The 26,722-nt window shown below is 33.1% G+C and overlaps 1 protein-coding gene across 11 annotated transcripts in view; it reads right to left on the bottom strand.

Annotated features, from left to right (window-relative positions):
* Positions 1-26,722, bottom strand: part of LOC150087831 (bromodomain-containing protein 2-like) — a 676,121-nt gene that overhangs the window by 265,080 nt on the left and 384,319 nt on the right. For all 11 annotated transcript variants that reach the window (XM_090369219.1, XM_090369215.1, XM_090369216.1 and 8 more), the window contains one exon: positions 7,327-7,461. In XM_090369219.1, the coding sequence (XP_090225345.1) occupies positions 7,327-7,461 (135 nt within the window). The remainder of the gene's footprint in view (positions 1-7,326; positions 7,462-26,722) is intronic.

Raw genomic sequence — 26,722 nt, 5'->3', positions numbered from 1 at the left:
ACACCCTTCCTAAAATGAGGCCTCCAGACCTGTATGCAGTCCTCAAGCCGTGGACTGACCATTGCCTTATACAAAGGGATAATCCACCTCCTTTTCCCTGCTAGCAAAATTCCTGTATATCACTGACAAAACCCCATGACCTGCTCTTGCAGCCTGTCTTCATTGCTCAGAAAACTTCACATCTGACTGCACAATTACTGCCAGGTCTTTTTCATTTTCTACCACCCTAAATGTAGTACCACACAGTTGGTACGTTCCTCTGGGGTTACTTATACCCATATGTAGTACTTTGCATTTGTCAATGTTAAACTTCTTTACACTAGCAGAACCAAAGGTGGAAACTTCAACTGTATCTTTACCAATATAAGCACATGTTGACTGCAGAATATATTTACAACCCTTTTAAAATTGTGAAGCCTTTTGACTTTCCCTGTACTTGCCATTCGCCTGTAATATTATACACACAGGAATAACACAAGAAATTCTTCTTTTCATTAATGAAAACAGAAATTATCATGGTTAATGGCTAAAAAGAATACTACCAATTTTTTCTCACAGCACACTAACAGAATGGACTGCAGATTTACTTCAGATCTGCATGCCCTTGTGGCGAGCACAGTGGTTATGATCGCTGTCCTTCCATGCCCAAGTTCAAGTTCCTCAAAGGGGTTCAAAATCAGGGAAAGGGGCTACTTTTATGGACTTGTCATATCATGGATGAATTAGTTGGGCTCAGGCAAGAGTTGCATGGCCTTCTCCCTCCCCATAAGTCGCATTTTTCATCAAGTGAAGCAGGCAAATGGAACAGAACATGCATGATTTATATTGACAATATACCAATGCTTCATGATCTTAGTTAACTTAAATTTTCTGTTCATGTGGATAGTTAGATCCAGAGGAATTTACATAGTAAAGAAAATTACTGTACTTAGCAGTTGTACAGGTTTGAGCCACTGTCATCTCAAAGGCATGTGCTACTATACCCTTCATGAACTACTCAGCCAGACCAGACCTTTGTTGCCTCAGTATAAATTCAGAACTTGTGGGGTGGGGTTAATCAGATATGGATAACTTGTTTGGAATTCACGTTTGGGCTTGGGTCAGCTCAGGCTGAAAAATCGTCAAACCAAGTTTGGTAAAATATGAAAATTTTGGCCCATGCAGACCACTAGCTAGAAGACTAGCACCATTTCCTTCTGTTTTGCAGAGCCTATGACACAGGCAGTTTAGCTTACTAATACTGATTAGAGTTATTTCACTTTTTAACATCTCCAAATATAATTCTATTAATTTTGGATATTGAACAATTAGACTTTACACCAGCCGGTATTCAAATAAACAAATTCCAATCCTGCAACTAAAACACTTTATTTACAATAAAATAAAATACGAGCGTATAAAATGAAATGAGATAAAATAAAATATATAGTGTCTAAAACTGATGTGATTTAATTTACAATAAAATACAAAAATATAAAATATGATGATAAAAGCGATAAAAACAATTAATAAAATACCGTATAACTGTTACGGTATTTTATTAATTGTTTTTTATAATTAATAATTAATATTGTTATTAATTAATTCTGTTAATTGTTTTTATCGCTTTTATCATCATATTTTATATTTTTGTATTTTATTGTAAATTAAATCATATCAGTTTTAGACTACTATATATTTTATCTCATTTCATACGCTCGTATTTTATTTTACTGTAAATAAAGTGTTTTAGTTGCAGGATTCGAATTTGTTTATTTGAATACCGGCTGGTGTAAAAAGTCTAATTGTTCAATATGAATTGTTCCAGCCTTGTAGGCCTATTTAGAGATATTTTGGATATAATATACCTAGAAAGGAAAATTTGGTTTCCCTCCAATAATGGACCCCATTCCTGATGACTGTCTGTACCAAACCTTTTATATGTAGTGTTGTAATTTTGCAGGTGCTCAGAAACATTATAATTCTTGCAGTTTCATAAAAGATGCAGAATCTCCTCAGGAGAATATGCATCTTTTTCTGCTTAACTAGTTAAATCTTTCTTGCCCATTCCATTTTTTTTTTAGTTAAGGAAAGAGTACCAAAATGCAAATTGTATATCAATTAATCATATTTGTTTGGTTGAAGTTTATGGAGGTTATAAAATTAAAGTAAAGGTCAGTATTACATTTATTTTAGTATTCACAAACCAAGCACATTCCATTGAAAACGTCAGTAATTGTTAAATCATGTGGGCTACTAATGTTAATATTACCTTACTAGGTGGACAATTTTCATGCATTATTATTTAATAATCCCATTTTACACAGATTGTATATGAATTAATAATGGTCTTTCACTACATGAGTACTTTTTCCCCAAAGTTTCAGCCACAATGATTTTTCTAAAATTTAAGGTCTGCTTATGCAGATAGTCTTAGGGGTTTCTTCTCTAAAACGGAGATGTCCAATCCACAGCCTACTAGTTGTGTGCTATCCATTTATCCATATTGTGCAGCCCATGGCCATGTAGGCAGCTCTAAGTATAATCCCCCACCACTGTCAAACTTAAACTGGCATGTGAAAAAATACAGACACCAAAAATTACAGCGTCTACTTGTAACGGGAAATTGAAACAATTCCCTCTCACCCTACCCATTGGTGTTGGAGTGTAGAGGGAAACTTTTTTGTACCGCTTTCTTACATTTTATCTATTTTCCTCAAATTTTAATGATATTGTAACAACCATGTAATGAGAATGTTATTAATGTCATGTAACAACAATACTGAATTTCCATATTTAGCTAGTATGTGTAAAAAGATTAAACTAACTGTAAATATAAACACTGATCAACAAAAATTAAATCCTGTTTTTAAAAATGCATAATTCACAGTAATAAAATGTTCTTATAGACCACAAGAATCCACGTGGCCTGTGATCGTCAGCAGTTTATCCGTTTTAGTTCCTCTCCAAAGTGGGGGGGGGGGGAGTGTTTAATGCTTCTGCTTTAAAAACCAGGGTGGTCCATAAAGTAACTAAACCATTTTGAATAACATGTGTATAAGTTACTTGAAACAGTTTATAATTTTTTTTTTTATTGTTTCAGAATAATTTGAATGTAGGAAAAGTAGCATGAGTCTGATAAATGAGACTTCTTCACAACTTGTGGGAACAGTGCACAATCTACCAAAACCTGGTAGATCTTGCTCTCAAAGGCCAATTTGGAACAAGAAAGGATATCAAAAGTCACAAAAAAAAAAACTCAAAAGAAAACAAAGTTTGGGACTTAAATACAAGGTTTATCATCCCATGTTGCTACAAAGTTGAACGAGGACAACCTACATAAATAGAAGATTGGAATTTGCTGAAATATTTTTGGCCTTATTCATTAACATGTTCACTGCATCCTAAATGCAATTATGTAGCTTCAGATTTTAATCTACTTGGAGGGAAATCCCTCCTACACACTTTTAGAACTTTTTCTTGTAATTTGACAGAAAAAAAACTGGATATTTTTGTCAAGCAACCTTGATGGGAAGCTGATTAATTCGGTCATATTGAGAAGAAAGCCTAAAAATGTGTCTGCCCTTTCCAAGCTGGATTGACTACTCCCATAGTTTTCAATGTTAGGTTAAAACTGTTGTCAGAACAGCCAGCAGCAAGTGTTAAAAACTCAGATATCATTAATGCTTTGTGGGCCAGTGAAGCCATATTTAAAGTAAATGGAAATGTTAATCCCCACAAGTGCATTTATAAATAAATAAATAATCTTTATTGAAAGTGCACAAGTACATGCAGATACCATGATTTTACAAAACCCTTCATGGCAACATGCCAGGTGTTTACTCTGTTACCCCCCTCCTTTGGGGGGGGGGAGGCAGAGTATTACCTCCTTGTCTCTGCTAGCAAAATTTCTATATATCACTGACAAAACTCCATGACCTGCTCTGGCAGCCCTTCTGCACTGCTCAGAGAACTTCATATCTGACTGCACAATTACTCCCAGGTCTTTTTCATTTTCCACCTCCCTGAGTGTAGTACCACACAATTGGTGAGTTTCTCTTGGGTTTCCATATGGAGTACTTTGCATTTGTCAATGTTAAACTTCAGTTTCCACTTCTCAGCCATCTGAAACATCTGCCTAACTTTTCTAGATCCTGTTTCAGTAGCATACTGTTTTTAGTCTCATTAATAACACTGCCAACCTTTGTATCATCTGCAAACTTGGAAAATAATCCTGATATACCTTCATCAATATCATTGATAAATACACAAAACAACAATGGGCCCAGCACTGAACCCTGGGGTACTCCACTAATAACATTAGTCCAAGTAGAGCAGTGTCCATTTATTACCACTGTCTGCCGTCTCCCACTCAACTATCTCTTTATCTATTGCAGTAATCTGCCCTTAATGCCATAGCGCTACAATTTGTACAGCAGTCTTCCATGTGCAACAGTATCAAAAGCTTTCCTGAAATCCAAGTTATATGATGTCAAAATTATTTTTTGCATCCAGTTCATTTGTGACCACATCATAGTATCCAATCAAATTGGTCAGCCTTATGTTAGCTAATATTAAAGATGGCAGAAACCTGGGGTGGGTGGGAGGGAGTTAAAAACTGAAAATCATTACCACCCAAGGATTCTATAACTACTAATAAAGAAATCCAGTTCGTCCATTACTAGAAACAAGAATTTTGCGATCTATCAACAGTGATAGTCAACTACAAATTTTGGCTAAACACTGAAACTTTCTTAAGAGCTTAATTATGATAAAAGATAACCAACATGCTGCATTAACGAAGGATGAAAAAAAAAAAAAAAAAAAAAAAAAAAAAAGAAAAGAAGATCTAAATTTGCAGTGTAAAGTTTTACATAAAACATTCTACTGTTGATCCCAACTGCAAGAGCAATGAATATGTGTGAATAAACAAAACAAAAGCAGTTTAGCAAAGAGCCAGAATGTCCCACACACATATCCATAACATGAAACATCAATTACTCCAGTAATGGATTACACAGAGTTGTAATAAAGTATACAATCTGAAATAATATTCAATTCTTTTAAAAAATACCAATATTGTTGATTCTGGAATAAGAAAAATATCAAGATCAGTAGTTCAGTTTAAAAAACATATATTTAAGACTGAATTCTTAATTAAATCAGACTAGTTTGTTAATTTGAAATGTTTTTCAAAATGTTATCATTTAGGGGTTTTTTTTTTTTTTTTTTTTGAAATGGAGGCATACACAATTTACATAAATATTAAATTAATATCTGTTCATTGCTCATGCAGTACCCACTCCCATTTCACCTTTTCATAGTTTCGCAATACACAGTAGTCCATACTCTCTCTCTCTCTCAAAATATATATGCAAATGTGTGTAAATATTAGAATTTCCTAATGTATGATTTAATAAATTTATAGGTTGTGAGTGCAGTATGTTCTGAAGCAGCCACTTTAAGTCAAAGACAAAACAACTCCATTTTAGAAATGATGTGTTTTTATTTAACACTTTGTCAGAGATACAAAAATGAACACTTCAGTGACAAATGAAATTGTTATAAAAAGTTTAAAAGAAGCATGAATACATACAGAATGACTATTGATTCAGTTATAAAAATTCGTACTAATAACTAAATAAAGATGAACATTTTTACTTTACTGATATAAATCACTAAAGGATAAATGTGATCTGAAGTGAAACAATTATAAAACTTCAGCTGAAATTTATGATGGCATAATACAAACAAGGTCAAAGTGATCAAAGACATGGTTTATTACAATGGCAGTTTGCAGTATAAGATGAATTTTAGTAAATAATGCCAAACTTAGAACTGAATAACAGGCTTCAGAATGTACTGACTAGTATGAAAAATGAAATAAAAAATAAATACAAAAAAAAAAATTAAAAAAAAAAAATACAAACAAATCTGTACAAGAATGAAAATGGATGATTATGCTAAATTATGAATACATTCATAAAGATGCTGATAAATGTAAATAAACTACATAATACTAAGTTCTTTGCATATCTCTAATATATCTTAGGGAATTATATTCCCATCTTTTCCTTTTCGAGCATAACATATTGCAATTAAAGTGAAAGAACTGAAGCATACCAAATTCCTTTTCGCATCTCACCCCCCCCCCCCCCACAAAAGACGGAAACATAACATAAAATTTAAAAACAGGAACTATCTGAAAAGCACCATATACAGGTGAATATACATATTTGTTGCATGCACGAGAGAGAGAGAGAGAGAGAGAGAGAGAGAGAGAGAGATGAAAAATCAAAAACAACCTTCTTAATCTTAAACATAATACATAATTTAAAGTTTAATTCATATTATCTGGGGAAAGCCAGATATTAATTGAATTAAAGCATAAAGATTTTATCAAAAATTTTATGCAAGTAACAGGTGGTGACTCAAAAGGCAAATTTAATAAAATGAAATTGTTAACTACACTCCAAAAAAAAAAATAAAAAAATAAAAATTTAATTAAAAAATTTTAAAGAGCAACTACAAAGGTTTTTGACAGTTAAAAAAATAATGATAAAGGGAAGAAATAATCTAGCTTAGTTGGATCATACATAACAGCTATCAAATTTTAAGTCAAATTAACAAAATTAAATAACTAGTGAAAATCACTTTCTGAAAAAATAACTTATGATAAGAAATGAAAGCCCTTCAAACTGATATGACAGACAGAAAGAGGTGCAGCACAGAAAGAAAACTGATATTATTAAATTAAAAGTGGCTGTAATTTCTTAAAGAACAGCATATTAATTATGGAATAAAATAAAACTAGTGGATAATCAGAATTATGATAAGAACATGGGGAACTGTAAAACATGGAAGGAAATATTACAGCTGAACTGAACTTGATTAATTTTGCAAATGTGTAACAGTGCAGATTTACTATCAAAAATTGTCCAACAAAGGAAACAGCCCAAAGAAATCAAATGGCTGACCTCAGAACACTGCACTCAATAACCAAATTTACCATGTCATTAATCTGACAACAAAATTGCAGTCAGAAGTGTATCACATATAATTCTTTCATGTATTAAAAAAACGTCTTGAAAAATGGCTTTTCAAAAAATAGTACGCTTCGTTACTGCAACTCATTAACAATATATACATTTTTTTTTCCACAAAATATATGTCGTAAACAAAAGAGTTAAATACATGTACAGGCAAAAATCTTGTAATTTCTTTCATCAGTAGACAGACAGATGGACGGACAGAAACATACAAACAGATACACAGATATCTGCAATTTATTTGACGTAGTCTTTACCAAGATGATATATACAAGATGAGGGCTCAAATGAGGCTAACCTGACTCTGAATCACTGCTGTCCGAAGAACTAGATGTACTGCTGCTGCTGCTACTGTCACTATCACTTGAACTGCTACTACTTTCACTTAGTCGCCTTTGGCAACCCACAACATCCACATGAGAATTTTCAGTATCTAAAGAATTTCAAAAGAGAGAAAAGAAACGAAAACTAAGAAATTGACAAAATGTGCTCTACCAGTTGCTCAAAAAATAATGCAACTTAAAATGAAATTAAGTTTCATATTAATATACAAAATATGCATATCCCCACCTCAAAACAAAATTACATAGTGAAAACTGACTAAAAATTATCCAGCATGCAGGGTCACATGAAACTATGGCCCATATGTTTCATAACATAACCATACTTTCAGGATTCAATCAAGACTTGAAGACAATGAAGTTCCTATAAACAGTGTGTGATTCAGGATCTACTATGGAGCTATGGCTATCTGAATTTTAAAAAAATAGGACTATAATGTTTTCAATGGTAAAGGATAAAAAAGAATAAGCACACACGTACCCAGTATGAATAAGCATTTATTAGGCATATGTCTACTTATTATTTATTACCATTGAAAATTCCATAATCATTCTTTAAATTCAAACAGCCATCTCTTAAGAATGAGACATAATTATATCAATTTTTTTAAATTGTTTTCAGGTTCTGAATTGATCCCAAAAGTATGACTTGCAAGTTACGAAACACCAAGTATGATAATTTGTGGTATGCTCCTTCCCATGCCCCTTTCCCCCTTTCTTTCCAAGCTAGAATAAACAGGAAACATACTGAAGCTTCAATAAACTTCACTGACACCATCAGCTACAATAATGAATACAAACAAGATAAAAATGATTAAAATAGGTTGATGTAAACCACAAATTTGCATAAGGAGATTACACAAGGTCAGTGAAAATAATCAAAATCAAAGAAATGCAGACAACCAAGAAACAGCAGAATTTATTTTCTATGTCTTTGATTCACTGGTTAGCAAAGAAAATAAAATGAAATTAAAAGAAATGCATAACTTTTGGGAGAACAACCATGACTCAGTAGTTAGCACATTTTTTTTATGAAAACCCCAAACACAAAAGGTATCAAAACCCTTAGTACCGTGCATGGGTTGAAGGAGAAGTATGGGGGGGGGGGGGGAATGCTGGAAACTTTGCTCTAGAGACTAAACATACAAAGATGTTCAAGAAGTTCAAGCCTGCATGCTGCTATGAAACAGCAGAAAACCAAGAAACAGCAGAATTTATTTTCTATGTCTTTGATTCACTGGTTAGCAAAGAAAATAAAATGAAATTAAAAGAAATGCATAACTTTTGGGAGAACAACCATGACTCAGTAGTTAGCACATTTTTTTTATGAAAACCCCAAACACAAAAGGTATCAAAACCCTTAGTACCGTGCATGGGTTGAAGGAGAAGTATGGGGGGGGGGGGGGGGAATGCTGGAAACTTTGCTCTAGAGACTAAACATACAAAGATGTTCAAGAAGTTCAAGCCTGCATGCTGCTATGAAGAATGCATAACTACTAAGAACAGCAACAAAAATCTGGCTAACATTAAATAATTCAATATATATGATTTTACAGTGAATTGCACACACTTCTGGCCTTGGTAATCTCAAGAATAAATGGAAATTTATTATCTATAAATAGCTTAGAAAGAATTGATGCCCAGCCAGTGAGAATGAGAACTGATAATGCAAAATTCTGAGAGAATGAAAAACTATATCATTCTGTATTTGTAAAAGCTTTTTGAATATATATTGTTTATGAACAAAGTACGTTCAAAAGGTCTTGCAAATAACAGCTCTTCTCAAAAGGGAAGAGAATAAAAAATAGGTTTCATTTAATCACCTCTCTTCCTTAATTCTGACACACTGAGAAATAAGGGAGTGGGGTTGCTTTCTTATTTCTCTAAAAACAGATGGCTTTTAAGAGAAAATCATTAGAGATGATGTATACTACTCTCTGTACAAATGACAAACCAAATAATGAACAGGACAGTCATCAGTGTCACTATGAGGCAAGAAATTTCAAGTGCAATGGGGTGTGGGCAATTTCTCAGCCTACAATGGAAAGAAACACGATAATCCAATTATATACATGGTTTATTCAATGTATTAGCCTTTCATCTCCATACATTGTCTACAGTGATGTTCCAGCATTTGTAAGTCACTCAACTAGAATGAAAGACTGCTCCACTATTCACGCTTTGCTGTTTGTATGACATCGTCATTTGATACCCTTTAAATGTTTTTGAGATTTTGGGAAGAGGCAGTCTGAGGGTGCAATATCTGGTAAATATGGGAAACGATGGAGAAGACGGAAGCCCAGTTCTGCCAATCTGGCATGTACTTTACGTGCTGTGTATGCCAGAGTGTCCTGCAAAAATAGCACTCCTTAGGCTAATTTGAAGGCCAAATTGCAAACCCTGCAATTTGGCCTTCAATTCCTCTTTCAGTTAGTCCAAAATGATAAATATTGCTCAGCAGTTATCATCTTACCCTTTTCCAGGTAGTCAATAAACAAAATCCCATCCTTGTCCCAAAAGAGAGGTGTGAAGACCTTTCCGGTAGAGTTCTGGGTGCAAAACTTCTCTGAACGGCACTGTGCCTGTGCCCCCACTTCTTTGACTATTATTTGGGATCTGGATCAAAATGAAACAACAATATTTCATCCACGGTCACAATTCATGCCAAAAAATCATTGGCATTTTGCTCAAAATGGTGTAGAATGGCAGCTGAAGACAAGACATGTCACTTTTTATTATCACTCAGACATTTTGGGACCCACTTGTCAGAAAGCTTCCATATGCCCAAAATGTCGTGAATATATACCACAAACACGTTTCCTGGGCAAGTTTAGAGTCTCAGTTACCTACTTAGCAGAAATTTGTCTATCAAACAGCATCAACAGTTGCAGGCACTGTCGCAGATACTGGTCTTCCTGTTCTCTCTGCATCCCCAGTGTCAAAAAAAAAACACATTTTAAGTTTTGCAACCCAACTTCTGATGGTTGAATATCATGGACTGTTCTACTAACAATGCCACCATATCAGTATGAATTTCCGTTGGTGTTTTTCCCTTTAGAAATGTATTTCATGACCACTCTACCTTCAGTTTTGCTGAAAGTGATGCTTTGGGCTGACCATCCTTTCTTAAAAGTAAAAATGGATATTAGGGGTTTTTTGAGGAAAATGGGCCACTTAACATAAAAAAAATGTTCTTTTAATCTGACATCCCCTTGTAACAGTGAGCAAAGGCAATTTCATGCTGAAAAAAATTTTTAGACATAATTCATTTCAAAATTCATACCAGAAAAACAAACTATGACTGCAGGCAGTCAATGCATTAGGTTTCCATAAGAGTAATAATAATAAACTGTTATTTAAAATCTAGCTACCAAGACTGGCATCTAATCAATGTAGAGCAGTAATTCATTCAACCTTGAGTCCAACCCCACTGCTAAATATTATTTTCTAATCCCCCTCCCCCTCACAGAAATATTTTTTTTTTTTTTTTTTTTTGGTAGGAAATAACTAGCTGAACAAATATTCACCATATAAACAAATTTACAAGTAGTATATCCATAAATTTCTAAAGGCTTTCTGTAAAAAGCTTTAGAAATTCTTTTTCTGTTTTCTGTAAAAAAGTTATAAATGATTCTAGAACTAAGGGCCATAAAATTAACATTTCTGGGGGAAGAAGTTTAGACCAGATTGCAGGAAGTTTTATTTTAGCAACCGAGTTATAAATTACTGGAATAAGTTACCTATGGGAGGAGGGAAATGCATAGGTTATCTATTTCCTTTCTTTTATTATTATTATTTTACTTCTTTTTTTTTTTTTTTTTTTTCTGGCTGGTGCAGCATAAGCCTAAGGCTCCCTTGCACCATATGGGCCTTGCTAATACTAATAATAAAACATACATACCTATGTTAATCTAAGGGAACTATTCACTATTCTATTTAACATATTTCCACAAAAATAAAAAAAAAATAAAAAAATCATGATTATTAAAGATTTAATGAATATTTTTAAATCATAACTATAGAAGGATTATTGATAGACATGGAAATATAAAAGTTTTCTTATCTGTAATATAAAAGATATTTATTATTATAAAGAAATATACATGTTACATAAATTTTTACACATTTTAAATAAACAATTTAATTAGATTTCTGAGCATGGTGATAAGAGCGGCAGAGGACTGTTTTTGTTTAATAATCTGATTACGATTAATAATCATGAATATAATCATTAATCATATTAGCAATTACACAGGCTTAGTTTACTCAAAGAATGTAAATTATGAAGATGTTCATTACACAACTTGGTAACTAGGCATCTTTATTTTGAGGGGGAAGGTGGTTTTTGACTGAGGTGTATACAGACTGATAATGACAAACTACTGGTTAAAACCAATAGACTGGATCTCAGAAGATTATATCCTATATTGTTGACAATCTCGTAAAATTTGATACACAGTTGGATCTGTCCATCAGATGTGTCCTTCTGGAAATGCAAGGCTAAAATAGAATTGATTGACGACAAGTTTTTGCATCATCTGGCCTTTAGGACTATTAATTTTGTTAAGGCCTTTCATTTTCCAAAATAATATTACTGTTAGTTTATTTTTAACAGAAGGCTACTGTTAAATAATTCTGTCTTCCTTGCACCAATGTTCCTTTATTAATCCACATTAATGTGCAATATTGTTATGCATGACAAAATAAAAGGAAAAAAACTATGTTGTTCACACTAACGATCCAAAACCATGTCAAAAAATCAAGGAGTTAGAGAAATATTATAACTACTGTATATGAAGTACACCAACATTTACTCAAAATTCCTATATATCATTCTTTATAAGGTGCATTGTGGCATTTACACAAAATTTAAAGGTAACATTAGTAGCAGCACTTTAAAAACACTTAAAATTAAAAATGATGGTACAAAATTGTGATATTTATACTGCACTGAGAAATTTCACAAACAAGAAGACTGAATTCATATTTATTATATTAGTAGCAATGAAAACAAACAAGTTTCCCATTTATCCTTAATACAGCTGAAACTGGAAAAGTTTACATATTCATGTGACTGCATATACAGGCAACCCCCACATAATATAGTACTTTTACAACACAGTTTCACTCTAACACAATTGATAAATTGTGGCAATCCTTGCACAACACAGTATTTATATAACATGGTTCAAGAATTGCAGAAAACCTCACATAACAGTGTTTTTGAGCAGTTGTGCAGGGGAAACCCTGCTATTCTGATGTATGTAATTTTTCAACATTTTCATTCTTTTTTGTGAATCTTTGCTGTTGACTCGCTAGTCGTTATGCAAAAAAAAGGGGGGGGGGGAATCTCCGTGTTAGGTTCTGTGCTATTGAACTTCTGGAAAAAATCTATTTTTCAAAGTTTTATTACTATTGGATAATGCGCCAAGCCATCCAAAAGATTTTTAAGTCATCCAAATGTTGAAGTAATGTTCCTACCACCTAATACAACTTTAATTCAACCATTAGATCAAGGCATTATATCTACCTTTAAAACTCATCACATCAGAAAATTGTTACAATGGATTTTGGAAAAAATTGATTCCGAATCTATTGAAGTGATGGAGGTATGCAACCATTTTTCAATATTGGACTGTATCGGCTTTTTTGCTCAAAGGAGTAAAACCGCCTACATTAAATGAACATTGGAAAAGTGCATGGCCAGAGTCAGTTCATTCAGGAAATACGGTCGAACTGGCAGCAAATGCAATCTGTGCGATAGTTAAACTTGGTAAGTCGGTAGGAGAGGAACGTTTTGATGATATGACTACTGAAGCCCTACTGGGTAGCACAGTTGGTAGAATAGCCCCCCCCCCACACACACACACTGGGTGGAAAAGACCCGAGTTCGAATCCCTTGGCTGAATTAGTTGGTCTCAGGCAAGGGTATGATTACTGAAGACGTTCAAGAATTACTGGTAGAAAGAGGCTGGCCAAGCAGATTTGGTGAAGATGGCATTAGAGGTAAATCAAATAAATTCAGAGGATGATAGCGCAGACAAAAATTCTGAACTTCCAAATTTTACACTAAAAAGCATAGGGGAAGGGCCAATTAATTTAGCCAAACAATTTGAATCTTATTTTTTCAATGCAGATTCTTTGACTGAAGGGAGCCCAAAGTTCAAAAGGGAGCTTCAAAAATGCTTAATTCCACACAAAATTAACAAAGATCTATCACAAGCAGAAGCGAACAAACCCAGATTACTGATTTTTTTTAAAGATGGCAGAAGATACATGAAATCTGGAATGGTGTATTTTTGTTAGCTTTTGGAATGTAACCTCCCTTTTTGTAATGGTTCTTAGTCCCATCTAACACGGTTTCACACTACACGAGATTTTATAGGAACCTAACTACCATATTATACTATGGTTGCTGTATATTGAATTAAGGGAAGCCAGATTTTCAGCAGCACTGTTCACAATAGGCCATGCAATTTTTCTGTCAGCATACAGGCTCAATTCCAAAACTTCCTTACTTGTAGCCAACAATGTAGCTCATTTTCATCCTACACTGGAAATTTTTTGAATTTTCAAACAGAAAAGTCATGCAAAAAAATTACCTTGGTTAAGTTTCTACAGAATGAATAGACTGGTTTCCAGTGGGGGGGGGGGGGGGAGGCAAAATATCCTCCCTCACATAAATGCCAACAGGCTAATAATGAATTTTTAAAAATTCGTTATGATAATACTTAAAAATACTATTCGAAACTCCTGGATAGGATTATCTATTTCATCTACATGAACTTTTTCGATTTGACCCAATTTACTTAGCCAACATTACTTTGGTCCAACATTACTTAGCCAACATTGTTAGCGGTGGAAATTCATCCCATGAAAACCTGATCATATAAAATGTACCTTTCAAGAACAATTCAGGTGGAAAATTGTTATTGATGCTCTTTTTCTACTATCTTCTTCACCTGATGTTGCCTATAATGTCTTAAAACTCTTAATAATTCCAACATAAAGAGCCTGTAGGAAACCTCTGCAATTAGGAGGTAGTAACTCAATCACCAAATTACTGAGATCCTTTACTTTGTAGAAAGGAGCATTATCTAAGAGCAAAAGCATATTGCGGTTTTTAATTCTCATTTCCTTGTTGAAATTTTGCCACCACGCACAAATTTCTACTGCAGTTGTCCATGCTTTACTATTATGTCTATAATTCACATAAATTGATGGGCTGAAATTCTTAAAACACTGAGATATTGCTGCCCTTCCAATTATAGTAATAGTCCCTTTGTCACTTCCATCTGCATTTGTACAGAACACAAGGGTGACTCTTGCTCTTATTTTTTTACAACCTTTCACGGTACCAATTAATATTGTGTCTGGTTTCATTCTATAAAAGGGAGCTATTTCATCCATGTTATGAATGTCTCATTGATTGTATTTTTTTAAAATATTGAAAAATCATATCATTCCACTAATTCCTTGTCAACCTCAGCTGTTTCTCCATATCTGTTCCATTGAATCAATCGATGGTGCTGCTTAAAACAATGCAACCAACAATTTCTGTACACAATCTCTGATTCCCATCTGTTTCTTCTATTAATTTTGCCTACTCCTTAATTACTTTACAGTTACTATTCAAGTTCTTGCATTAACCTGTCGAATCCAAATAACTAATTCATCCTCCAGCTTTTCATGTTCCCTAAGGCACTTCACTGATTCACTTTCTTGATTCAGCCACTTCTTTTGTTCACTAAGAATGACACCAACACAGCACCAACTTATTGGTTTACCCCATACAGCAGAAAAGTGGTCCGAAATCATCTGCTGGCTGTTACTAGGTATATTTCTTTGTAACTGCACACTCCTTTCTTTTCAGTTACATTCAACACTTATCTTATTCATTTTGAGAAGGTCAGTACTGTTGAATTAACTTTAATGAAAATAGAGAAAAAGTTACTCTGTAAACATGATATTTAATAGTAATAATACCAAAATACATTCAATGTTCAAAAAATACTTGTTTAATGCTATAACAAATGCAGGAAGGCCGAAAGTAAAACATTCTTTCTTTTGTATTAGAACCCTTGCAAGAACAGGGGTTCTAATACAATGAGACAAGTGTGAGGCATTCTTATGCTTAAAAACGTGAAAATAGTGGGAAATTGAGTGGTGGGGAATCCACTGGGTCCACTTTCTTATTGAGAGTGCCAAAAATGAATTTCATGATGGTTTGACAAATCCACCCCATAAATAAAAAGATGAGGCAGACTTGTGCACATGTTTGGTGTTAAATCAGGTACGTTTGAAATGAAAAATCATATACATTAGAACCCCGATAAAAGGTTTTCCAAGGGACTGGAGGTTTAGAACTTCTTACGAGGGAAAACTTCTTAGACAGGAAAATGACCTAAGGGTATGAAATATTAACTCACAAATATAAATGAAAATTTTACAATACATAAGTTAGACTATTTTAAGTACTATTGCAGAATTCATAAATATTTTACTCTGTCTATGGGAAACATTTTTAAACTGAGGATTTCTAATTGCTTAACATTCGGTTCATTAAACTCATGGACTCCAAAGTAGTTCATCCTTCTAACTATAACCCTTCAAATTAGAAAAATCTAATATAATTAGTATAATTAATTATTATACTCGTATAATCAGTATAATTAATATTTGTAGCATTAAAATAAAAAACTGCAAAGTAGGGAAGCATGATTAGGGCCAATGCAGTAGACAGACAAAAATACAGTTATTCTTTAAAGAATTACCAAAAATACTAATGGCAATCTACAGAAAAAATTAAGTATTATAAATTCAGTTTTCAACATACCTTAAAAGGTCAAAATTGCAATAAGACACAGTAACAATCCACTAAGCAATTCAGAACCATCTTAACGGCAAATGCCTCGCGTGGTCAATGATATCCAATTATGGATATCGATGAAGACAATCTTGATATGTCACTTGCATTATATCAAAATATTTATACTAAAAAAAGTTTTAAGGCTGAAAGCCTCAGATTACAGAAAATTCGCTAATCAAACAAGTTAGTGCGTAGCATCATTTTAGCTCATAGTAAATCCCCGAAGTAGGTGAAATGGCATCGTTTTTTTTTTTTTTTTTTTTTTTTACATCTCATATTGTGAGTGCCTTCACAAGTTGCTCTGATATTGTAATATTAGTCTTCTCCACTGGCGAAGCATTGCCTATTCGAAGTAGTGCTATATCAGGATAATTTGTTGTGAAGGCATTCCATTCAGAATATAAGGTGTAACAAAAACGATGCCATTTCACCTACTTCGGTGATTTACTACGAACTAAAACGATGCTATGCACTAACTTGTTCGATTAGCAAAATATTTATGTTGTTTTATATTTTTAATATAAAAATAAAGAATTTCTATATTTCAAAAAGTATTAAGTGGGAAAATGCCATTATAATAATGCGCTGTGTATTCTTTAACACGGACTTTTTATGCAGGGAAAACTTTTTACCCGGGAAACTTCTTATGCAGGAAAATAATACATTACAATATACAGAGTTGAAATTGGGAAACCAAACCTAGTACAGGGGAAAACTTTCTATGCGGGAATTTCTAATCTGGGTTCTACTATATTTAGTAATTGACTAATATGGCGGTGGCTTGCGGGGGTAGTGCTTTACAGAGGGATTCCCCTATTAATATTTATTGGGAAGATCAGTTCGAAGAAGGTAGTAATATTGCCAATTCTGTAGAGACCTATGTCTTGTGTGAAGTGTTTAAGCTGGATATTACTGAACATGAATTTATGACAGAATGGAACAAAAGCTTTAAGAATTGATTTTTTGATGTTAAGAAGGAAGTGGTTTATTATAGGTAGATTAAGAGTAGTGTAGTCCCAAGAACTAAGTATATTATTAAAATCAAATTTTATATTTTTGTATGGATTATGCACTTTGTTGCCACGTGAGTGTCTGCATTTTGGAGCTTGCATGTTATGACTAAGGTTAAATAATTTATAAATACAGTTTTTGGTGTTTAAAGAGCTATTACTGAATAAAATCTTATGGAAGAATTTATTATTTAGTCCATGTGGATACAGGGATTTACAGATACACATATAAATGTTTTCGTAGTACTCACGTGTGTAGCTATCTTCAATGATTGCTAAGATTTTTATGATAGCATTACTGAAATTTTGGTGGTGAAAGTGTAATAGTTCCAAATTAGTGTTGTTGTTTTTTCCAATGCACAGGTTTTTACTTTTTGATCTATATTCATTATTTCTGATATTTGGGGAGCTGGATGTTTGTCCTACATAACTGGTATTGCAATTTTACAGGTAAGTAGATAAATGACATTTGTAGTTTTGCAAAAAGGTAAGGAATCTGTGTTATGGTTGATTTCATGGTTAATCATAGCAGGACAAGTTAGACAATGTTTGTTATGGTATTTGGAAAAGGACAACGTCTGATTTAGAACATGTTTATTATTTTCGGGTTTGAAATTTAACAGATCATCCTCAGGAGATGGATGGAACACAAAATGTTTTCTAGCAGCACTAAAGGTGATGCAATGCTGACTCACTGTTTTCTTATTTGGTTATTTACTCATGTTTTGTTTTTAAGAAATAAATTGCATATAACAGAAGTGTAAAAACCAAATCCATCTAGACGTATTGAGTAAATGTATATGTAGTTTAAAGAATAGCTTCGCGCAAAGCAGCAGAAGGCTAAAACTTAAATGAAAATTAAATGTAATTTTTAAAAAGTTAGTTGATAAAAAATTATTAATGTTAGGTATGACAGATGCACCTAAAAGTGCAAAGCAGCATTAAAGGATGCAAAAGTATATATAAGTATGTATGAATAGATATATATTAAATGAAGTATGGATAGATGAAGGTGAAAATTACACAAATTGCGAGTAACTAGAAGGGTGAGGGTAGTAGAAAAAGAAGTACAGTAAATATGTAAAAGACGAAAGAATGTTAATATCCAAAGTTATAATAAATTAAGAAAATTATGAGCTGAATTACAAAGCCAATAGGAGGTGGGTGAACTGTAAAGTAAAATTAATAATAATAAAGTAAAATACAATAAAATGAAATAAAAATAAAATAAAATGAAAAATGCTAAAGCTGTCATCAGATATGGGGGGAAATATATTTAGATAAAAGTCGAATACAGGTAAACCAAATGTGCAGAATCTGATGTCAGCTGAAGTAAATATTGATACATGGTCAGGTATTTCAACAGGGGACTACATCTGACTATGTATCAGGAACTGTGTTACTATACTTGTCCATAGTAGTAGAAGTGAATGGCCAAAAAGCAACAAAAATGAAATTAGCACTTCTAATACTGTATGGACAAGGTAGTCCCAACGCAGTGTCATTTATTAAGGTAAAAATAAGGATCAAGTTATAATAAAATATAGTTAAGTGTTTTCAGAAAGGGAAAAGGTGTTATTTTTATTAAAATATGGTAGAGTTTAGTGTATGATTTAAATGTTGTAATTTTATGGAAATTGGAATTCAGTAATTTGGTACAAGCATATGGTATAGGGTAAGGTATTAGATTGAAGATAGGGAAGGGGAAAAGGAGTAGTTAAGTAAATAAAGACGAAAATAGGGACAGAAGTAGGATAGTAGAACATTCGTATCACCCTCGTATACACTAATAGTTTTATGAACAGGAAGAAAGGTAGAAATACATAGTAGAAAGATAAAAAGCAAAGAAAAAGTTATTAAATCACACTGAGCTAGCTGGGGTTGTGAAGCCCAACCTTATAATAAGGGCTCTGGCTTTGTAAGCATTAGTATAAAAGGGAGCTAATACCAAATGTCTGTATTGTAAGGAAAAGGCAGGTGCAAAAATATGTAAATTGAAACATGCCTAGAAAAGAACTGAAAACGAAACCGATAGTATAATAAGAAAGTGAACGATACCTGCAGTTTTCAAGTAATGTGTAGCAGAAGTAAGCTGGCAGAAAAATAATATGTAGCTGAAGAAAAAAGACGGGGAAATGAAGCGCGCATATTTAGTAGAGTAGATGAATGCATGTAAACCATAACCACATTAGTAACATAGCTATGTGAAGCAATTTATAGCAGCATAACAGACTTAATAGAGAGCTGTGAAGAAATGTAAAAAGATGGGAAGATAGTGACCTCTATTGTTGTATTTAGAACAAAAATGCATGGGGATACTTAAGATTAGTGTTAGAAAAAGAAATGTGGTTGGTATAGTAGAACTTTACCATAATAAAGTCATAAGGTATACAAAAATAAATATATAAAAGTTTATAGATAAATAAAAAAGTATTGAACAAAGTGGCGATAAAAAGAATGTAGATCAAAATTAATAGATGGTAGACCAAGTGGTAAGGCTACAGTATATTAAGCAGACAACTGAAGTTGTATAATCTCATATACTGTAATATCTTGTATAACGCAGTTAATTGGTTCCAAGGAAGTACCACACGATAGAAAACCGCACTAATCAATACATTATTATATACAATGGATTTTTTTTATTATAATTTATTTTATTTTTTTATTTTTTTATTTTGCCAAACGTACGCCTTGCCAGCCTTTAATTACACTGTGATGCAGAGGTTTCCAAACTTTCTCGGTTTACGGTGCCCTTAGTGTCCCAGTAATTTTTTCAGGGCATCCCTAGACCAAAATAAATAAAACTGCTAATACAGCAGTTTTTGACCTTTTAATATATACCTATAAAATAATTTTATTCTTTATATAGAGGTACTAAATAAAGATCAATTATAGATCACCACAAAATAAAAAAAAAATACGGTACAATGGATACCGTACACCTTTTTATAACGAAAGAAATGTATAAATTAAAAAAATAATAATAATAACTTTAAGTGACTTAAACACAATTACACGGCACCCCGGTTGAAAACCACTGCTGTAATGCCTTACCAGCGATCAATTATTTATTATTTGGTACCAAAAAATTAAAAACATGTATTTTTAGAAATGTTTATTACTAAAAGCCAGAAACAATTTTGGCTAAGGTAGAGAAACCCATACAAGAAGCACGCAAACCTTCAATGAAATTTACCAGTAAAAGTAATTTTGCCATAAAGGCATTTGTATTGTTGCTCGCTCAGTAAACAGGCGGTGAGTGTCATTGGTCTGGAGTAAAGTTGAATCCCATTGGTGCTTGAAACCCTTCCGAAGTGGAGGGGAGGGGGTGGGGTTACCTGACCTTTTTTCTTTAGAATCACTAATCAATTAACTAATTGGATTATGAACAGAGTCATATCGGAATTTCTGGCACCATAAAAAATGTTCTTAACATAGTTTCAACAGTAAACTTTTTTTGAGTTTGCCATGCTGCTCGTGTGGGTTTCCTTTACCATTGCCTTTTTCTTTTCTTTTTTTTTTTTTTTTTTTTCTTAATAAAAAATTTATCCACTAGACCACCAGTGATTCTAAAGAAAAAATGTCAATTTATCCCCTCCACTTTGGGAGGGGTCAAGCTCCCATGGGATCCAATTTCTACTCCTAACCGATAACACCCACTGTATGTTTAACAAGGGAGAAACAATACAAATGGCACTATGGCAAAGTACTTTTACTGGTAAATTTATTGAACTTTTGCGTGCTTTTCGTGTAGGCCACAATTTTTTTATTGTTTTGGAAAAAAGCAACATAGTGGTTACAGTCAAGAACTGATTTTGACATTCAGATTTGTTTTAAAATCACAAATCATTTTGTTTTTGTTTTAAAATAAATCGCACTGTAGCAAAACCCACGCTGTCAAAACTGCGTTACACACGGTATTACAGTAAATCGAAATATTATCAATTAAGGGAGTAATTGTTATCAATTAAGGGAGTAAAAGAAGGAAATATGTGAAGAATCACAATGTTCTGAGATAGAGAGTTAGAATAATAATTATAATATGGGGTAAACCAATATTGAAGTGATATCAGTAATCATTATTATAATTTATAGAATATCTTAAATCCAAAGGTAGTTTCAGGTATATAAATTCAAAGGTGAAAGGGTGTAGCAAGAATAGCAAATAAGTCCAAGTCACCAGTTTAAATCCACTGATGAAAGAACATGAAATAATTCCAAGGATACAAATAACTTGGTGACTTTATATTCAATGGTGGCATAGTTAAGAATACAATGATGAAAGAACAGGAAGTAAGTCCAAGGATATGAAACTGGTTAAATCCAAAGATGGAAGAACATGAAACAATTCTGAGGAAGCAAATAACTAAATGTCTCTAGACCCAATAGTAGTGTAGTCAGAAGACTGCAGAGTAATCTATACAAAAATTGGTGGCAATATCAAGTCACTAAAATCCAGATGTGGCTATACAATTTAAGTAGAAAATAAATCCAGAGGTGAATTTTCAAGGGTAGAGTAGTAAGTTACCAAATCTTGTACATACATTAAAGTAACTTTAAGGCCTGAAAAATCCAAGACCCAAAGCAATTTTTGCATTTATCTCTATATATATATATCCATACCTGAAAACAAAAGAAATGTCAGCAAAGACTCAACATGGGAAGTGAATTATAGGTAATTTCATTAAGGATTATTAAAACATATCAAATAAATACATGAGAAAAGTGAAAACTTAACAGTAGAAACTTAGTGGGCAAAGAAACAAAGTAATCATTCCAAAGAAAATGATTACATCAGAAATGTATAGTTATTACTTACCAAGAAGTGGAATTCCACCATATTATATTACAACCTTACAAATACAATAAAAACTGACCAATTCATGGTAAATCATAACTGAATTTATTTCTGATCAAATGGGAAACTATATTGAAACAGTATTTTAAAAATTGATAGGGATGTTATTATTAATTAGCTTATTGTAAAGTAGTTGTACAGCTTTGGTGAACAGTAAATGTTACTACTTATGTTAATTTGAGTACAACTTATATTTTTATGTATTTTGTTGGAAATATTGGAATGCCACTTGGTAAGGTAAAGTATTTTTGTATAAGTATTTTTGAAATAACTAGCCATGTATCAATATTTACTTCAGCTGACATAAGATTCTGCACAATTTGCCTTACCTATATTCGACTATCTAAATATGTCCCCCCATATCTGTTGACAGCTTTAGCACTTTTTATATTATTTGTATTGTATTTTACTTTATTATTATTAATTTTACTTTACAGTTCACTCACCTCTTATTGGCATTGTAATTCAGCCCATATTTTCCTTAATTCTTCATAACTTTTAGGATATTAACATTCTTTCACCTTTTACAATCTACTATACTTCTTTTTCTACTATCCTTGCCCTTCTAGTTACTGACACTGTGTAATTTTCACCTCGAAATTATGTATACTTCATTTAATATATCTATTCTCACACACACACACACACACACACACACACACACTTCACGACTTACGGAAATTTGACTTTACATAAGTTTTTGCCAGCCAGTGCAAACTTTAAAAAGATCGGCTAATAATTAACATATTTTGCATCCCGTAGGAATAAATGGAGGTATTGCGAAAATATTGTAATGTGAATCCAATCTAATACATTTTTTTTTTTTTTTTTTGGGATTCCTTCCAAGTCCTTGGACCTTGCCAATTCCGCTACATTACTAAGCTATTCATATCTCTAAGAGGTCATTTTTATAATGGAAATTTCACTACACTAATTTTTATCATATGTTCCCATTATAACAATCAATTTTAAACATCTTTGTGATATTTTTCTAAAGCACGTTTCTGGAGGTCACGACCATAAAACAATAAAAACAATTTGCACTTTCCAGTTTATTGGGCTTTTTTGTTAGTGCATCTAATTATAAATGGGTAGTAAATTTGATCTTATTACATTTGCAATAATACAGATAACTGCAATTGTGTGGGTTTTTATGCTATTATGGTGAAATGTGTTCCCCTTCACTGAAATCTTTAATCATATAAAAAACAAATTTTCAGGAATATCTCTTCATTCCTATTTACGTATTACAATGATGAAGGAAAAGCGACCAGCGAAAAGTGAAAGTAGTGGTAGTGCCAGGAAACAAAACAAAATTGATTTAGGAATGAAGATGAAAATGATTAATGTTGTTATTTGGTTTTTAGGAGCATTAGCAACTAAGGCCATATTGCTCCGGGATATGCGGTGGTCATTCCCTGACCTTTCCGCATCCTCCGTATTTGGTGGTGACAGGCTCGAACCTCGGTCTAATCAAGAAGCGTGTGCTACGCACTGCTGCTCCTTCCCACCTGGCTACGGAGGCGCCTATGAAAATGATTAAGAAGTACGAAACAGGACAAAGTTTGTCATCTATTGCAAGGGAATTAGGTCTCGCTGCTTCAATAGAATACTATTTTAAAGGACAGTGTGTGTATAAAAGAACATGTCAAAGAATCAACACACTTAAGATCAACAGTGATCACAAAACAGCGTTCAGGTGCTATATCGAAGATGGAACAGCTGTTAATGATATGAATGGAAAATCAGCTTCAGAAGTGAGTGCCCCCAAGTTTAATAACCATTCAACCAAAGCAACAAGTATTTATAAAGATATTAAGGTTAAGTATGGCGAACCTCAACCCAAGTTCATGGCAAGCAACAGGTGGTTTAATAGGTTCAACCATTGTGCTGGTTTCCACAATGTTAAAGTATGCGGTGAAGTCGCCAGTGCCGATTCTGCATCTACAGAGAAACTGTGATGTGTTGGAAAAAATTATTGATGAAAGCAACTATTCAACGCAGAAAAATTTTAACGTTGAAGAGACTGCTCTGTATTGGAAAAAAATTCCGGATCGAACATACACTGCCAGGTTTCAAGGCATCAAAAGATAGGGCCACGCTCTTGCTTGGGACTAATGCAGCGGGAGATTACAGATTAAAACCACTGCTTGTGTAGCATTCTGGAAATCCTCGTGCATTTAAGGCATCAATAAATCCAGCCCACCCGTGGATTTCCGATTGAACCAGAGAGCATGGATAACAATAACTCTCTTTGAGGATTGGTTTAAATGCCACTTCATTCCCGAGGTTGAAAAATATTGTAGTAACGACAACGACGTTCCTTTCAAAATTTTGCTTCTATTAGATAATGCTCCTGGACATCCTACGCAATTAGATGATTTCAATTCGAATATGAGAGTCATATTTCTACCGCCAAACGTGACTTCACTCATCCAACCTATGGATCAGGGTGTTATTTTGAATTTAAAAGCTTATTTGTGTGCAACATTTGCTCAGGCATTGTCTGCAGTAGCCGATGAGAAATATTTTAGAAAATCTTACTTTCTTTTGGAAATCTTACAATATTTACAATCTTACAATTTGGAAATCTTACAATATTTTACAATCTTACAATTTGGAAATCTTACAATATTTACCATGCCATCTTAAACATTAATTTATATAAGGAATGGGCAGAGATTACTAAAAGCTGTTTAAATGGCGTATGGAAGAAAATATGCCCACGGCACATAAAAGGCTTCAAAGGATTTGAAAAAAGACGAATCATATGAAGAGGGTACAGATAAGATTGTAAAGGTTTCAGAGCTACTTCAGTTGGAGGTTGATGCCAAAGACGTGGAGGAGTTAATAGAAGAAGAGAAGGAATTATCTAATGAAGAATTAATTGACTTGCAGGTAGCAATAGTGAAAGAAAATGTTAACGAAGCTCAAGATGAACCAAATGAGAAGCCCAGATGCTTCATCACCAAAGTGATGGCAATGGCATTTCGTGAAATTGCATCGGAAATAGCGAGGTTTGAGAAGATGGATCTTTACAGCTAACGATTCTTAAAAGTTAAGAGGGATGAATATGCCTGCTTGCTGCAACGAAATCTACGATGAAAAGAAGAAGAAAAATGATAAGTTGAGGAATTCCTGTATATAAAATATAATACCAATGAGTTAAAACCAGGAGAGAAAGTGGAAAAATAAAAATAAGTTGGATATGACAAATGCACCAAAGTGCACAAAGCAGCAGCAAAGGATGCAGATGGATATATACATATAAATGTGAAGCTGAAAGTGTGAGTTACACAAAAGCCGAAAGGAAAAAGATAACAGAAATAAGAGAAAACGCATGTGAAATTTAAGACTAAAAAGTATGTAGAGGTATGGCAGGATGTGTAATGAACAAAACCATCTAAAAAAATAAAACAGATGTGGCTTTAAATTACAGTTATATCTGTTTTATATCTTTCGATAGTCTTATTTGTTACACATCCTGCCATACTTCTACATACAGGCACTCCTTGACTTACGTACTTAATCGGTGTTTTTCCATGTACGCAAGTCCAACTTCAGTCTTGTAGATACAAAATACATGTACAGTACAACACACAGAGATTATAACCCCCAACAAACTTCATCATGCACAGCATTTTACAATTTGTAACTGAGTTAAATGAGGCTGAAAAAATATACAATGAATAATAATGTATAGTACAGTATTTATTCAAAACTAATTTAATCTAAATATGATAGGTAATTTAATTTAATCTATGATCAAATCACTTTATGATGGACTCTCCAAAATAAAATACCATTCACTATACAATAAGTAGTACGTGCCAGTCATTGTGATCACGTTTGCAAACTGAATTTTAATTGTATTAAACAGCTATTCTAATAAGCAAAAATAGGAAAAATATTATTACCAAGCTATAAAAGTAAAAAATATAGAGCACAAATTTACACTTTACTTCCTCCAATTAACAAAATTAAATGATGCAAGAAAATCGGAAGAATATTTCCCACAGGTTAGCAAAATAAAAATAAATTTATGCTTATGTAAATATCTTAATTAGTGTAACTCTGTTTCTCAACCTTTTTCTTGTTGCGGCACGCTACAATCACTATTATACTCATATATATTATAATTATACATAAATAAAAATTATAAATAATATATATATATATATATACACACTACCATTAAATATTGACAAAAGTTACATTATAATAAAATAGACCATGACCATTATTGGCCCCGTGGTCCTCTGTCGATATGGGGCATAATGGTCAGTCTATTTTATTTTAATTATTCTGATTTTGTTATCTTTCAGTAGTTCCTTTAACCCCCCTTTTTTGGTGATATTTCACATCTTTTGGAACTGGTACCTCTTGGGGGGGTACCGCTAAATTAATGTATAATATGAAAGCTATTAAGTTATAGCTACTCAAGCAACCCAACACCTTATGCAAGAGCCTAATGCAAACTGGAAAAAAAATGTTTTTTGGTATATATATATATATATCCCCCCCCCCCCAGTTTGCGTTGGGCTCTTGCATAAGGCGTTGGGTTGCTTGAGTAGCTATAACTTACTAGCTTTCGTATTATACATTATAGCTGG

This window comes from Mastigoproctus giganteus, chromosome 3 (assembly GCF_048544385.1).
Source record: "Mastigoproctus giganteus isolate SK-2022 chromosome 3, ASM4854438v1, whole genome shotgun sequence".
Lineage (NCBI taxonomy): Eukaryota > Metazoa > Arthropoda > Arachnida > Uropygi > Thelyphonidae > Mastigoproctus > Mastigoproctus giganteus.
This window is presented reverse-complemented; position numbering and strand designations above follow the sequence as displayed.